We start from the raw sequence: 17,728 nt of genomic DNA on the forward strand, positions 1-17,728 counted from the left end.
TTTGAAGGAACCAAATCCCCCTTGTTCCTACCTCCCCACTGGGAGGTAGGAGGTAGAAGGAACATCTTCTATCCTGAGTTGACCATAGGAGGATTTACTTAATTTAATTGATTAACTTATCATTTATTATTTAATTGATTTATTCAATCAATTATTTAATTATTTGCACAAAAGACATGCCAAGCAAGAGATTGGGGGAGGTCAATCTTTCTTTCCTATTTCCTTCTTCCCACTTCCATTGTTTAATCCCCATTCTTCTTCCTCAGAAGCTCTGTTCTCCCATATGGGCAAATTCATTCATAATATGGTATGTGGTAGAGGAGGAAATGCTAGCAGTTAAAGATAATGAAGATTGTATAGAAGTTGCCACTTGAACTGAGTTTGGAGGTACAGGTGAGGAAGGAATGAATTCCAGACATAGGTGTTAGCCTGTGGGAAGGCTGAATGATAGAGTGTTATATACAACATGGCATGGTTATGTGTAAAAAATGGCAGGAAGGTCATTCATTCATTCATCTGATCATTAATTCACCTATTTAGCTGGCAAATATGCCCACTGTGTTAGGTGCTAAGAAGAGAAACCAAAAAATCCAAAGCCCTACCTGTAAGAAGTTTACATTACATTGACTATATAATTCCTTCAACATTTTAAGTAGTTATTTAGCATATTTTTGTTTTTAGGTTTTTGCAAGGCAATGGGGTTAAGTGGCTTACCCAAAACCACACAGCTAGGTAATTATTAAGTTTCTGAGGCCAGATTTGAACCCAGGTACTCCTGACTTCAGGGCCAGTGCTCTATTCACTGCCCCACTGAGCCGTTCCCATTAGTATACTTTTTAATTGAGTGACAACATATATTATTATATAAGTTCCTCAGTAGGAGAATGAAATAGTGATGACAGGATTTAAGGAACATCATTTTGGTAAGTGAGGACCTTGCTTTAATCATAGTTATATATAATAAACAAGGAAAGGTTATGTGGGAACCAGAAGACAAAAGACTTTAAATGGTAAGCAAAAGAATTTGGTTTGATCCCAGAGGAAATAGTGAACTATTAGAATTGATCTAGCTCTGGGTCTCATTTTGTTGCTTTTGTGTTTAAAATGAGGGGCTTGGCCTTGTTGAACTCTAAACTCCCTTCTGGCTTTAGCCATTCAGGACACTATTCATTGGATTGTTTCTGATCAATACAGAAGCAAGCTTAAAGATTAGAACTATTAACATTGTGCTTGAGTAAAAACAAACAAAAAAAGGGGCGGCTAGGTGGAGCAGTGGATAAAGCACTGGCCCTGGAGTCAGGAGTACCTGGGTTCAAATCCCACCTCAGACAATTACCTAGCTGTGTGGCCTTGGGCAAGCCACTTAACCCCATTTGCCTTGCAAAAAAAAAAAAAACAACTAAAAAAAAAAAACAACAAAAAAAATAATAACAGTTCTTGTTCTTAGCACCTGTCCCAGGCCAATAAGATTATTCCTTTCCCCCTTTCCCTATCAGCAGGGACAATTAGCATAGCTTCTTTCATGGACAGTATGAAGGAGTAGCTGTAATTTCAGTATAGTTGATGCATTAATGCAACAAAATATATCTGCTGAGATTTGAATTGGGAGAGCTGGTGAAGGGAGGATTAGCCACAGAAAAGTTCTCTTCCTTTCAAGTGCCCCACTCATCCCCACATACCATCCTTGGCCCCCCTTTTAGAGCAAGAGAATAAGAAAAAAAGCCTACATTTGGACAAGCTCTTTTAAAGTCTTCTCATAAAAATACAATACTGAAAAGGTTAAGTGGCTGGTCAGGATGGTATACCGGGCCTCTCCAAATGTAAGGGCCTTACTCTGGATTATATTAAAAATATTAGATCCTCATTTGTAGTTGTCCCCTTCAGACCAGTGGCATTTTTCCCTCTATAGAATCAGATATTCCAGAGTAGTGTAGGGATGAAGGGCAAAGAGTCATAATGAAAAGGTTACAGATGAATATTTATCACTCTGAGAGAAAATATTTGGAATCAGGTTCAGGAGACTTGGCAGACCAGCCTTGCCACTTGCCATTCATGTTTTAAGGACTTAACCTAATTTGTGTTATGGGGGGAGATGTTTGAAGACTGCCAGGATTAATGTTATTCTTCTACTGTGTCCCTGCCTGACTGGCCTGTCTATTTTATTTTTGCATTTATGTTGAACTTGTCATCACCACAACTGGAATCTTTATGGTTCTTTGAGTCATCCCTTCACTCACACTTTTTTTCTTCTTCTCTCCATTCTACATTGTTGGTTGATGACCATATGAAACTTGGACATCAAGGTGCCCTTAAATTTGGGATTCCATCAATACTGAATTTCCTTATAAGGATGCTTGTGGCAATTCCTTATTCTAAAGAAGTCTGTTGCTTGGTGATTTATGGGTGATAACTGCAGAAGTCAGATTCAGATCTATGGCCTAAATAAAAGGGATGGTTTGATATGGTGAATAAAATACTGAATGAGATAGGAATCAGAAGACCTGAGTTGTAGCCCCAATTCTACCAAGGCTGTGCAAGATCAAACAGCTGTGTGTCTTTGTTCTTTCTACTTCCCTTCAGTTTACACATCTGTAAAAGGAGATGATGATAATACCTGTCCCACCTACTATAAAAAGTTGTCAGTAAGGATCAAAGGATATGTAACATGTAGAGTGTAAAGAGTTTAGTAAACTGCAAGGCAGTATGGAAGCATAAGACAGTATTTTTACCAGCCATCATTGATACCTTTGTTGTTGTTCTCGTTCTGTCAAGTTCAACTCTACTTGACCCTTTTGAAGGTTTTCTTGGCAAGTGTACTGGAGTGGTTTGCCATTTTCTTTGCCAGTTCATTTTACAGATAAGGAAACTGAGGCAAATAGGGTTAAATGAGTTGCCCAGAGACATACTCAATCCTCACAATAATCTTAAGAGATGAGTACTATAATTAATAATTTCATCATCTAGAGCTCAAGAGAGGTTAAATGGTCTCCAATTTCATATAGCTAGCAACTATCTGAAGCAGAATTCAAACCCAGGTCTTCTTGACACCCAAGTTCAATGCTGTATCCAATATATGTTGTCACTCAATTAAAGAGTATACTAAGTAGCTACTTAAAAATTTGTTGAATGAATTATACAGTCAATGCAATGTAAACTTTTTACAGGCAGGGCTTTGGATTTTTTGGTCTTTGTTTCCCTAGCACCTAACACAGTGAGCATATTTGCTAGCTAAACAGGTGAATTAATGATCAGATGAATGAATGAATGAATGAATAGCTATCACTTCATCTACTCTCCTATATAAGGATACATTGGCCAGGAGAGTTCTTTACATCATCTCCTGGGGCAGATGTTGTGTTCATCTTCTCTGCATTGGGAAACTGGCTCATCAACTGGATTTGGAAATCCTCCCTCCGCTCATATTCCTTGCCACGGTAGATGAATACTTTGTTCTGTGGAAAAAAGACCATAACAATGCCTGGGGTTACCATAATGACTTTTCCTTCAAGAAACCATGGACACTTATAAAATGAGGTTGGATCTATTATTTTGAGGTCCTTGCTTACCAAAATGATCTTCCTTAAATCCTGTTTTCACTATTTCACTCTCCCACTGAGGAACTTAATTCCTATTATATACATTCTAAACCTACACTCAAGACCCTTCATCAATTGCACAGGAGACTCATCTCATGAACTGCCTCTTTTGAACTTCACCAAGGTCATCCCTTCTCTTGTCCACAAACTATTCTCTATATTCCAGTCTCTTTTTACTCATCTCATTCCATTTATCTTGATAGAATACTTATCTGAAACATTTGTTATTATCTAACATCTACTGCTCCTCAAAACTCAGCTCAATTCATTTTTTCTAAGAAGCTTTTCTAATAACTTCCTTTATTCCTCAATCCCACTGTACTTATTTGCATTTACACATGACAGATTTATGTGTTGCTCTATAATCACTCCCTAGCTATTTTATATGCTTGGTATCTTGGAAGTTACTTAAGGAGAAGGGGCCTGCTTCTTCCTTCTAATATTCTATGGTTCCATTTGTAGTCAGCTATGACCTCCATGATAGTTGGTATTACATATGGGCTTAGTTGATGATAATGATTTTATAGAATGGTTTGTTATTTACCCTGGTTGTAACACTCTGCACTCTAAGATGACATACCAAAAGTCAAGATGCTAAAGACCTAGAGTTCAGTTATCCATATTGATCTATAATATGGATCCAAGGATTGATGCTTGTTCACTTACTCTCAGGAAGGAAGGAAAGCCCTGGCCATAATATCCAACAGCAAAGTAGTCTGGTTTAGGCCGGAGGATTTTCATGATATTTTCATAGAATTTTGCTTGTTGAATCTGAAGGAAGAAAAAACACAGGTTAGAAATAGACAGATATGTGACAATAACATATAAACTTGAAAGTGATTCATATCTTAGAGACAAGTCATTTAGAAGAATCCAATGAGACTTCAAGTATGGGTACTTCCATCTGTTTAAATGCTGTGAGTGGACAGAGTATGTTCCTTTGAGTGGGTATATATATATATATATATATATATATATATATATATATTAATAAGCATGTTTATGCCAAAAGCATTTATATGTGTGCTGCCTGTGTTTTTGCTTAAATTGCATACCCTATAAAAACAAAATAACTCTGGAACAATAAACCACAGGAAAGGGAACTACTAGTCCTTTTCCTCCTTTTTTTTTTTAACTGTGACATTAATTACTTTTTAGAAACAGTTAGAGTTGACTTTCTAAATAAAGCAGAGGGAACACTGGGCTGAGTAGAGCTGGCTGGGGAGGGGAATACTGGACAAGTGGAAAGTTACAGATTCCTAGATGTACAGCATTTATAAATGGAAGGGACTAAGATCATCTAAGCCAATCCTCTCATTTTAGTGATGAGACCCAAAGAAGGAGTGACTTACCCAAGGTCATGAGGTAATAAAGATAATAGGATCATAGACTTAGAGCTAGAACAGTGACTCAGAGATCAACTAACCCAATCCCTTTATTATATAGAAGAAACTTGAGATCCAGAAAAATTAGTCCAGGTTCAAATCTAGGTCCCTCTGACTCCCACTCTGGTATCCTAAATATACTCTTGCTCCTCTACAGAATGAGACAAGACATGGCCAGATGTTGGACTATAGGAACAGCAATACAAACAATGGAGATATGCTAGCTGTCCCTTGTTCATCAGGGATAAGAGAGAGTTAGAGGAAGATCAATAACACATATTTTCCTTTTCATTTCATTGGTGCTGTGATTAAATAAAGCATGGTATCTGTTTTGGTGTGTGGGCATACAACATGGAGTCTGTTTTGGAGCACAGAAGCCTCATGATGTGGGCACTAAACTTAAAAGTAAATTAGAATAAAAGCTCCTGATGAGTTTATTCAGAACAGCTCTTTTTCAAAATGGCTTTTGGGAGGGAAAAAAAAATCACATTCAAGGGTCATTCATTTTCTTTCTTCTTATTTTATTTCCCTTCCCTTAAAAATAAAAGCAAACCCAGATGTTCACTAAAATCTGTCAAGCCCTCACTCTTCAGTAGACCAAGGCTCAGGTCAACATGACTTCCAGGCGAGGATGCTAGCCAAGCCTTCCCAGTGGGATGCTTCAGCAGCTCTTGACATGCATTCAAATCTTACCAGGTTCTGGCTCAGGAGTTCATAATCAAACACTTGCATTTCATATTGCTCTGCCAACTCCTTGCACAGGGCTATGGCTTCTTCCCACATCTATAACACAGACACAGAATCAAAAGTTAAGTGGATTCAGAGAGTTAGCTGAGCTGTGATGAGGGCTGGTATCTTCGACCTTACTGGTGTGCTCAGCATACTCTTTATTAACATCTCTGCTGCTTCTGCTGGCACTCACTCATAGGATTTTTCCTGACTTAAACTTTCTAATCAAAGGAGGTTAATATAGGTTGTCCAATAGAAGAGACTCCCCCACTATGTAACTTATTTGTTTTATTTTGGACTGGACCTATGATTACATTAATATCCCCCTGATTGGGGGAAGATCAGCACCTGTTTTGAAAATTATAGTCTTAGTTGCCTCCTCTAGAGTCACACAGGCATATATGTCAGAGGTGAGATTTGAATCCAGGTCTTCCTAACTCTGAGACCAGTTCTCTATACATTATGCTCTGATATCTCACATACTAGTGGCCACTAGCTAACATAGTAGATAGAATGCCAAGCCTGAAATCAGGAAAACTCTTCTTCTTGGGTAAAATCTGTCCTCAGACACTAACTATGTGACCCTGGACAAGTCACTCAATACTGTTTTGCCTTAGTTTACTCATCTGTAAAATGAGCTGGAAAAGAAATGGCACCCCCTTGTGTTATCTTTGCCAAGAAAACCCCAAATGAGTCACAAAGAGTTGGACACAACTGAAAATGACTGAACAATAATATGTCTATTATTAATGAGTAATATTAATTAGAACTCATTATTATTATTAACCATTTACATTTTGTTTTTACTTGAAATATTTGATCTCCATTTCAAGTCTTTATATTTATATTTATATTTCAATATGTATTTATATTATTATGTTATATTACTATAATATATATTTATATTTCAATATTTAACATATAATATTATAAAATATTGTTATCCCTCTTTTAGTAGGGATACTACTAAACTGAGGGACAGAAAGGTTAAATGATTTATTTGCAGGTTATACAGATAGTTAGAGACAGATTAGGAATTAGGGACCTGGGTTCTTCTGACTTCAAGTCCAATTACCTTTCTACTATATCACATTGCCTGTGTCTAGTGAGGTTATATGTGGAGTGGATAGATGTAAAGAAATAATAATAAATATTTTTATTTAATGAATCTAATAAAGTAACTGTGGCCTAAGGAAGGATAATTTTTCAGCTCCTTCCTTCTGTGACCATTGACTCATAAAGACTGGGGGTTTGATCTTTGAAAGTTCCCCAGCTTTAAATCCAAAGAAGCCAGATATAGATGAAAAATCTCAGAGGCTAGTGTAGGGCATATTCAGGAACCCTAGTGGGGTCCACATACAATTACACAAGAGAAATTACAATGAAATGGGGCTGTCATAGCATGGGCTGGGGTGGAGGGAGGCTGGAAAGCTGAAGAGACCATTTTTAAGCAAAAGTGCTCTCTCTGCACTAGGGTGTAAAAATAAATAAAACCATGTGCCTAGCAAAGAAGCCCTAGCAATAAACCTATGGACAGCTTAGTGAGCACCATAAAAATATTTTATGGATGAGAAGGAAAGAAGTCAGTACATGAGGCCAGGCTCTGCTTTTCTCTCAAGCTAGAACATGAACCAAACCCAATTCCCATGGAAGCAAAAGAAGAAAAGGATAAACCATCATTCCATCTTTGGCCCTGAGCAAGGGAGGGCAAGGCAGAGAAGGATGTCTCATCTAGACCAATATATCTCACTTTACAAAAGAAGAAGATTTGCCCAAGGTCATCTAGAAAGAGCATTTGACTGAAAAGTCATAAGTCCTGAGTTCTGTTTCCATTAGGTCTGTGACCCTGGATGAGTCAACTAACCTCTGAGCCTCAGTTTAATCATCTGTAAAGTAAAGAAAATGATAATGCTATCCAGTTTATAGAATTGCTCCTCTGTAATCAATCAATCCATGAGCATAATTTAGATATTTATTATATGCCAGATACTGTATTGGTTTCTAGGGACAAAAAAAAAATTGAACCTTAAAAGACCACAGAAATGCAAATAGTTCTTCTTATCCTTCAGTGATAAAATCAATACTAGAACCAAAATTAAATGAAAGGAGTTTGCAAGCAAAAGGGACTAGTGTAACTTCTCACACTTGACATTTCCACTACAGTCATTCACCTGCCTACCTTCATCCTGGACAAAAATAAAGAATGAAGGAATCTATCCTCCAGGATCAATTCTTCTCCCTGAAATTCTTCCCAGGAGCCTTGGGAGAGTTTGATGAGATGAATATGAAATTTTACATCAAGGAAGGGCTCTACTTTGACTTTTGGGAAAATTAGCAAAAATTCCTCCTTCTCCCAATAATGTCGAAATTTCTTTATTTAGATTCCAACTGTGTTCTCAGGACTGAACTAAGCTCAATAGAAACACAGGAGAAAAATAAGAGGAGACTTTACCCTCAAAACACTCAGTATCTTTTCCTGGAGATAAGACCAACAGTTCGACAAATGCAAATAATATTAAGCAGATAATAATTAAGTACTAAAGTAAGAGCTAAAGGACTTCAGTGAGGGAAATCTTCAGGGGCTGAGAAAGACAGGAAAAGTTTTCTGGGGCCTAGAAATCCAAGTGGTATCTGGATGGGCTTCTTCTGAAGGATTAACTAAGATTGAAATCTGGAACTCTCTTTTAACAAATAGTCCTAGGTGTAAGATAAGTGCTTCAGAAAATTCATTGTAGTTTCTGGGAAACGTTCTCCCAAGATAACTAAAATAAATACAAAAATAAATACTGTTATAAAGTTTACCAAGCACATTCCTTTATGCAACCCTATAATAAAGGAAGAATAGATGACTTTTCTTTCTACAGCACTTAAAGCTTTACAAAGTATTTTACAAGTATCTCATTTTATTTTTTGAAAAAAAAAACTGTGAGGAAGATGAGGCAGCTAAGTGGCACAGTAGACAGAGGGATGGACCTGCCTTCTGGAAAACCTACACTTAACTCTGTCTTCAAATACTAATTAGCCATGGAATCCTAGGCATGTCATTTAATCACTCTGACTCAGTTTCCTTCTTTGTAAAATGGAAATTATAGTAGCAACTAACTCCCAGAATTGTCAGGAGGATAAAGCAAGATTAGGTGTGTAAAATGGGTTGTAGACCTTAAAATCCGATACGGCTAGTTGTTTCAGTCATATCTGATTCTTTGTGACCCTATCTGGGGGGATCATTTTCTTTCTTTCTTTCTTTCTTTTTTTTTTTTTTTTGGTTTTTGCAAGGTGGTGGGGTTAAGTGGCTTGGTCAAGGTCACACAGCTAGGTAATTATTAAGTGTCTGAGGCTAGATTTGAACTCAGGTTTTCCTGACTTCAGGGCTGGTGCTCTATCCACTGCACCACCTAGCCACCCCTGGGGATCATTTCCCTAAACAAAGATACTGGAGTGCTTTGCCATTTCTTTTTTGAATTCATTTTGCAGATGGGTAAACTGAGGCAAATAGTAACTCAAAGTCATATAGCTAGTAAGTGCCTGAGGCTGGATTTGAACTCAGGTCTTCCTGACTCCAGGTCTAGTGTTCTATCTACTTCAACACTGAGCTGCCCCAAAGTATATATAAGTATAGCTATTATTCTCACTTGACAGAGTTGAGGCTCAGAAAAGTTAAGCATCTTTCCTATAGTCACCTAGCTATCAAGGGTCAAAGATTTGAATCCAGATCTTTCTGGTTCCAGGTGGCAATATTTATCCTATAATGTATCTCAGCAATACAAGACTTACTAGCCTTATTTTATCAATGAAGAAACAAAAAAACCAGAGAAGTTTAGTGAGCTGATTAAGGCTCTGTATCTCTGGCTTGAGTCAGGATTCAAACCCAGGTCTTTGGACTCCAGGTCTAGCAATTTTTTCTCATTCAAAGGGTGCTTGCTGACTGAGACCTGTCCAGCAATTTCCCTAAACCTCACTCCCCTCAGAGAGTGCCTTCTTTCCCTCTGACAAGGAGTCATCTCTAGGAGGGTTGGGGAAGAGGAGAATCTGGTTGAGTTACCTTTCCCTTGTCAAAGTAGCCTATGATTGTCTCATACAGAGTCTCCTTCAGCTGCCGGTGCGTCTGTGACTGCTGCAATCCCGCCTGCATGACCTGAGATGTACATTGCTCATCTGACCACTGCAAGGAAGGCATAGAAAATCAAATTGGTTCAGAAAAGGAGCCAAGATATTCATTTCCCAGGATCCCACCTTCTCTCTGATTAAATACAGAGTATCCTCCTCCTCCTCCTCCTCCTCCTCCTCCTCCTCCTCCTCTTCCTCATCCTATCATCCTCCTCCTCCACCACACCCCGCTTCATCTATTTTCTCTACTGGATCAGTTCCCTTCTGGTAATCTCAGGAGGCTTCTCCAGGACTGAATGCCCAAGTCTTCTGGCAGCAACCAACATATCTTGTCTGGACAGCAGGAATATCAGAACAAAGGCAACTCAGTTTTCTTGAAAAATTGAAACTGTGACATCAATGGTTAAAGATGAAGCCCTGAGCATGCTGCTATCCTCTATATTCTGAAACTCCCCTGGGTTGCAAATTTCCATTAGAGAGTTACTCCCTTTGAATTATCTTTTGTGAAACATAACTGGGAGTTTCCAAAATAATATTCATCAGCATTATTGATCAATTCAAAGTTTGTGGTTGAAGGGAATCACTCCAAACTCATTAAGGCAAAGGATCTTAAGAAACCTAAAAAAAAATCCTTTATTGTAATGATTTTCAAAAAGGAAAAATAGAACACCAGGCGCATACTAATGATTTATAGTTAACACAGCTCAAGATGTTACATAACTTTGAGTTTTTGGTTGTTGTTTAATTATTACTGTTAACTATGAAAAGCCCTTTAAACTAGATTTCGTGATGCCAAAGCTCCCTTTTATTCAGGGAGAAAGGGGAAAAAGAAATACTATGCCATTTATTTGGAACAAAGCTCCTTCCTTCTCCTGCTTATTTGACTGAATGGGACCTTGCTCTCTTCTATACTTAGGCTCAGAAGGGACCTTGAGCTTAAAAGTTACCTAATGCAAGCTTTCACTCACCTTGAGGAGCCAGGTATGTAGAAGGAGAGTATAGGCAGCCTCTGTGTAATTCTCACAATCCAAATGAAGGTCACGAAGTTTGTACAGGTACCTATTTGTGAAAAGTAAGATGGGTTATCAGGCTAAAATGACCAGGAATATACCTGGTTGGGGTAGATGGGTCCTAGACCTAACCTCCCCACTATCTCAAGGCTAATCAACATTATCTAAAATATAACTTTACAAAAGCCAAAGATCCAATCTACAATCCCCCAAAATCTCTTCTCCCACTCCCAATACTCAGCAGTTATCACTGAGTGAAATAAAAAGCAGTCGTATTGAAAAGATTAAATATTTGGAACTTGAAAGTAAAGTTAAAGAAGGGCAACTGCACAGAATGTTTCAAAAAGCATAAACAGGGGTGGCTAGGTGGTGCAGTGGATGGAGCACTGGCCTTGGAGTCAGTAGTACCTGAGTTCAAATCCGGCCTCAGACACTTAATAATTACCTAGCCGTGTGGCCTTGGGCAAGCCACTTAACCCCATTGCCTTGAAAAATCTAAAAAACAAACAAACAAACAAAAAACCCATAAACATCCTTTTTCAAAAAATTGAATGATTGTAGTGTCAGAATGGAATTTGGGAGTTTCATTTGAAAATTATTTCTTGAATCACTGTCCTTAGTTTAACTCATCCATTTTCTCATCCTAGCATTACATTTTTTTTTTTTTTTTAGGTTTTTGCAAGGCAAGGGTTTAGTTAAGTGGCTTGCCCAAGGCCACACGGCTAGGTAATTATTAAGTGTCTGAGATCAAATTTGAACTCAGGCACTCCTGACTCCAGGGCCGGTGCTCTATCCACTGTGCCACCTAGCTGTCCCCTACCATTACTTTTTGATGATGTAATTCTGAGCCTGAGATGGAAAAGATAATCATGTGAAGATGAGAACTGAAGAGCCAGTGGAGCTTAAGAATTTAAATAAATTCATAGATCATTGAAACTAAGGATTATAGAATCAATTTGGATTTGGAAGATATTTCAGAGATCACATAATCCAGGGCCATTCCTTTAGGGCATCTCTGACAAGTGGTCAGATAACCCTATTTGAATACTTCCAGTAAAAGGGAACTCACTACCTTATGCAGAGATCTATTACATTGTTGAACAGTCAATTGAAAGGTTTTTTTGGTAAGTTAAGAAAAATATATATAAAAAAATCTGTTTTCTTGAAATTATTGGTCTTAATTTTAACTTTGGGAGTTTTAGGATTATAGATCTAAAGTTAGAAGGTGCCTTGCCTCAAAGGCCATTTAATTCAACCCCTCCACTTTTACAGATAAGGTAATTGAGGTCCAGACAGGTTAAGTTACTTGCCGAGGTCACATAGACAGTAAGAGAAATTCCAGGATCCAAATCCAGATCCTTTAACTCCAAAGCTAATCTTTCCCCATTTGAATAAATTTACTCTCTTCTCTATCTTTCAAATACAGTTTGTCTTTCTAAGCCTTTTCTTCTCTAGTCTAAGCATCCCTTTAGTTCCTTTAGTTTCTTATTTTATAAGCGTATCTTGGGAGATCCTACTAACTGGAGTCTGAAATCACGATGACGAACCAGACCCTCCACAAGTTGACTCTCGTAAACCAAGAGAATAGCAACTACACAGATAATTCAGATGAATTCTGAGTGACAATTTTTGTTGTTGTTGTTCTTAGGGGGCATTCAATGGAATCTGCATGCAAAAATATGGGTAGAGGGTGAATGCTTAATGAGATGCCTTCAATTACTTCACACCAGTGGAAACAGCAGTATCAACAAAGCTAATGAGGCTCATGGGAATATGACCTTAGATAACTTTTCTTCCTGAGACAAGGAGATATTTAATTTGAAGAATTCTAGGCTAGAATTGTCTCTGATATGTTCTCTCTCTCTCAGTTAAAGCTGTACGTTAGTCCAGTGGGTTCCTACGTTTTTTACAAAAGAATATATAGAATGGAGTGATTTAAGGTACAACTTCATCCTACAATGGAGAGGGGATTTTTGTAGAAGACAAAGCTCCATGAAATTTAAAAATTAATAATTAGAATCCTCAAAAAAGAATGGATTCTATGAACAAAAAATCTTCAAGGGGTTCATTCAGGAAATGGGAGAACTACAAAAGTAGGTGGCCTAGATTGCCTTGCATGTGCTTATAAATACCAGTGTTAACTTTTAAAACTTCTAAATGTTGCTATCTTTATTATTTGTAATTTTATGGTAGAGTTTTTTCTATTCTGAATAATCAGATAATATATTTATAGAATATTGGAAACCTTAAAGTGATTCATAAATTCTAGCTATGAATAATAATAATAATAATAATTAATAATAATAATATATATTTGGAACTGGAGGGGACCTTGAAGGATATTAATTCCAATGTCCTCACATTACAGATGAGGAAAAGGGCTGCCTCCAAAACTCAAAGGACTTGCCTAAGATTTCATGGCTGGCAATTGACAGAATTGGAATTTAAACCTCCATCTTCTGACTCCAAATCTAAATACCACTGAAACTACATTCCTATAGCATTTTAGTTCTTTTTTGTCTGCCTTCCTTCCTTGCCCCACCTCTTCTCTCTCACACGTCCATTAGCTGTGTCTGACTCTTTATGACCCTTTATGGTCACAAAGATATTGAAGTGGTTTGCCATTTCTTTCTTTAGTTTATTTTACAGATGAGGAAACAGGCAGAGTTAAATTGTTTGCCCAGAGTCATGCAGCAGTAGTTGTAGTGGTGCCTGAAGTCAAATTTCAACTCAGGTCCTCCTGACTGCAGACCTGGTGCTCTATCTCCTGTATCACCTAGCTGCCCAGAACTTTGCAGAGCTTTACAAAATGCTTTCCCACAATAATTTCATAAATCAGTTAATGGACATAATATTCTTTCATTCTATAGATGAGAATAATAATGTCCAGAGAGATCCACCTTCACACAGCCAGTGTCAGAGCCAGAATAGGAGCCCAGGGCCAGCATTCCTATTCCCTTCATTATGCCGTGAACTTAATAGTAAAAACATTTCTTTAAAACATGGGAAGGGATTGTTTATTGATTTCAGAGCTAGCGGGACAAGAGAAGAATGGAACCTATACATATGGAGAGCATTTGAATATAGTTGTATGAGAGTTCTTGGTTCATGTAGTCCTGAGGAATTAACTTTGGGGTTGATGATGGAGAAAATTGGGGGAATGTGAGCCTCATGGCACCCTCAGTACTATATCTCTTATTTGTCTTATAGAAACTTCTCATGAGACAAGACATCCCAATTTACTGTTCAACAAGTTAAAGAAGTGGTTTCTTGCAGTTACTCACCAACCAAAAGCATCCCTGTGTAATAAGGATTAAGAACCCATGCTCCTTTGGAGCAGGAACTGTTTCATTTTGGGTCCCTAGCATAGGACTTTGGATCTCCAAATGAAAGATGTTAGGTTAGCCTTTTGGGTTTACCAGTTTCTCTTCTTTTTGTCCTCCTCACTATTTGGTTTGACACTGTGGTGAAGAATTTAGAAAATGATTATGGTCTGGAGGAGGATAAATCAGAGGGATTACAGAAGGATATATGATGTATACATTTATAGGACAAGACCATAAAGAGCCTTTGGAGAGGATCGAGATTTGGTTAAAGATTATATACAGGAAAGCACACTATTCCTGAAAGACATGGAATATCACCTCTCTCTCTCTCTCTCTCTCTCTCTCTCTGTGTGTGTGTGTGTGTGTGTGTGTGTGTGTATGACCAACAGATCTCAACAAAAATAATCAGATTCTTAAATGATGATTATGAGAAGTCATTGTAATGAAGCACTTTACAAATTATATCTTTCCTTTACTCTCATAACATTATTATCCTAATTTTCACCATGATAGGGGCAAATAGAGGTTTGTTCACTGGGGCTTAACACAGCCCCCCAAAACTGGGAAGTTGTAAATGATAGCTAATAAATTCCTAACCCCACTCGGCTCTGCTCTCTATCCATCTCCATGGAATGATCTCACTAACCACAGTCTTATATTGTCCCAGAGTGCCTGTATATCTCTAACAAGGTATATCCCTCACCTGAAAACTTTCCCTAAGTAACCAAATTCCTAGCTTCAGCTCTGCTCATTTTACATATTAAAGCAAATGAGATTCCAAGATATAAAGTTTGTTGTAGTTCAGTCTTGTCCTACTTCTTGTGACCTTATTTGAGGTTTCTTGGCAAAGATACTAGAGTGATTTGCCATGACCTTATCTGACTCAATTTTATAGATGAGAAAACTGAGGAAAGCCAGGTTAGGAGACTTGTCCAGGGTCACACAGCTAATTAAGTGTTTGAGGCCAGATTTGAAATCAGAAAGATGAATCTTAATGACTCCAGGTCCAGGCAGTTATGCTTCCCCAATTATGAACCCCAAGAGCATGATTTTCAAAGAAGCTTCTTGCCCTAAGCCCATTGCCCCAGAAATGTTCCCTTGAGGGATCTTTACCTTCAAGGTCTCCTTGGACTATGCTATTTTTGTCTTGCATAGTTTATGCAGAGTAACTTCAATACCCTGCCCCCTTCATGCCCAATCTTTCTCCCCAGTATGAGCCCAATCAACAGAATGTTTAGCTCACCAGGTATTTCCTTTAAATGAAAGTCCAAAGGATTGACACAGCATAAAAGGAGTTAGCTTATAATTTTACAACCCATGGTGTGTTCCATGTTTAGCATCTCCTCTTGTCTACCATATTCTCTCACATGTAAAGGGTTTCTCCTGTCATTATAGAAGTAGTTTTTCCTATGACTAGAATTAGCTAGATTTTAAACTATGGGAACAGGGAATAAATGCTTCCTTAAAGGATATCATGTGTTTGTGTGTGTGTGTGTGTGTGTGTGTGTGTGTGTGTGTGTGTCTGTAAGTTTGTGTGTCTGCATGGACAGAGGTTCAGAAATGGGAAGGAATACAGTCAATATATAAATAGGCTTGCTGAAGCTTGAGGATAATCCCAGTAAGCAGAATTCTGGGATGGTCAGGAATGGTTCACCCATGTCAAATTGGCAAAGCAATCTAACCCACCAACGAAACTAAGACCCAACTGACTGAAGAGTCTTGAGGCCAAGGGTCTTACCTTATATACATCTCCTCTCGGTTGTTATCTTTGTAGAAATTCTATTTGGGAGAAAAACAAAAGTGATTAAGGTTTTTAATTTTGCCTGCATCACTGCTGAGATTCATGGACTGGCACGAGAGTTTTACCCTCTTGAACTTGTCATACAGCTTATCCTCACTCCTTGATTGCCACCCACCCCCAACACCCAACCTCAGGAACTATACAAGTAAGGAAAGGAGGAAGGTTGAACTTTTGTGTGTCAGGGGCAGGTTATCTTTGAAGCTTGCCTTAGGACTTATCTCTAGTGAAATGGTCCAAGGAATCATAGCCATTATGTAAGCTTCTGCTTTTAGCATGGAGATAATGATCATCCAAAGCAATTAGGAACTAAGAGATTCCATAACTAAAATACTTACATTGGACAAACCAGAAAAAAATTCATGTATTACCTTCTTATTCATATCATAGTTTTATTATCTATTCAAAAATAAACAAAAATTTGAGCCTTGTTGAACTTAGGGTCATTTGATCATAAAATGTCAGAACTATAAGGGATCTTAAGATCAAAAGTTCAATTCCCTTATATTGCAGATGAGGAAACCAAGGCTCAATGATTGGGGTATGTGCTCAAGAGAGGTAATTTGTAACAAAGATATGTTTGAGCCCAGACCCTCTGTCTCCTAATCCAGTACTCTTTCAGCTACAGAATTTGTCACTGTTTGTTTGGATTCTGATTCAGAGTTATAGGATATTGTGACTGGAAGGGACTCAAGGCCATTTAGTCTAAAATCTCTTATTCTACAGATGAAGAAACAAGCCTGGTTAGAAACAGTGCCTCGCCTGAGGTTATGCAGGTTTTTACTAGCAGAGCTGGGACTCAGACCGAAATATTCAGCCTCTTAGGACAAATTTAGACTGAGTGAGCATTAAAACCTGTTTTGTCCCTGAAAAATAGAAACAATTGAGTTCCAAGGGAGTCAATCATTTTATCCATACTTGAAGAAAACCAGAATCACCACAAGAATTTCACAGTGAGATACCCCAACACTCGAAGCACTCACTGAATTCCCTAGCTCCTGATGTCCTTGCTGGGTTCTCCATAGTAAATTTTTTTAGCATCTGAAATGTCATTTGGGTTCTCTACAGAAAGTTTCCCACCACCTGAAGTGTCACATGAGTTCTATATAATAAGGTTTTCAGAAAGTGATGCCCTTTCTGTGTTCTCCATAGCAAGTTCCCCTAATATCTGAGGCCCTACCTGGATTCTCCACAGTAAGCTCCCTCAACACTGGGTTTTCCACAGTAAGCTTCCCATCATTTGAGGTGTTAAATGAGTTCTCTACAGTAAGGTTTCCAGCACCTATATCCTTTCTGGGTTCTCTACAATAAGGTCCCCAAGCATCTGAAGCCACCTGGATTCTCCACAGTAAGGTTCCTCAACCCCTTGAATCCTGACTGGCAGGTTCTCCCCAGAAGGTCCCTCAGCACCTGAAGCACTTTTCTGAGTTCTCATTGGGAGGGGTCAGATACACTGGCATACCAGTAAGTTCACTGTGCAGCTCATGCGGTTGTCCTTGCTCTCATCAGTCATCACACCTCGGTAATCCAGCAGTTTCTCCAGGAGGCCTTTGACAAGAACAACAAAGTTCTCCACAGACTTGGCAATGCTTGGGTGATGCTCAGCACACTCAACCAATCTGCACACAGGGAGAGAAAGAGGACTGATATTAGAGCCAGGTGAAAGCAAATGCCTGTGATGGAAACCTGTAGGGCAAAGAGGGAAGGCGAGGAGCTGGGGAGAACAAGGAGAGGTGGAGGCAGGTCATGAAAATTGACCTCCTGGATTTATAGTTCC

The 17,728-nt window shown here is 38.4% G+C and overlaps 1 protein-coding gene across 2 annotated transcripts in view; it reads right to left on the minus strand.

The window, feature by feature from the left end:
- Positions 1-17,728, minus strand: part of DOCK2 (dedicator of cytokinesis 2) — a 535,580-nt gene that overhangs the window by 31,470 nt on the left and 486,382 nt on the right. For both annotated transcript variants that reach the window (XM_074212450.1, XM_074212449.1), the window contains exons 35-41: positions 17,414-17,570; positions 15,892-15,932; positions 10,786-10,876; positions 9,753-9,872; positions 5,675-5,764; positions 4,263-4,367; positions 3,311-3,452 (exon numbers count right to left, since the gene is read on the minus strand). In XM_074212450.1, the coding sequence (XP_074068551.1) occupies positions 3,311-3,452; positions 4,263-4,367; positions 5,675-5,764; positions 9,753-9,872; positions 10,786-10,876; positions 15,892-15,932; positions 17,414-17,570 (746 nt within the window). The remainder of the gene's footprint in view (positions 1-3,310; positions 3,453-4,262; positions 4,368-5,674; positions 5,765-9,752; positions 9,873-10,785; positions 10,877-15,891; positions 15,933-17,413; positions 17,571-17,728) is intronic.

Source organism: Macrotis lagotis, chromosome 1 (assembly GCF_037893015.1).
Source record: "Macrotis lagotis isolate mMagLag1 chromosome 1, bilby.v1.9.chrom.fasta, whole genome shotgun sequence".
Taxonomy (NCBI): Eukaryota; Metazoa; Chordata; class Mammalia; order Peramelemorphia; family Peramelidae; genus Macrotis; species Macrotis lagotis.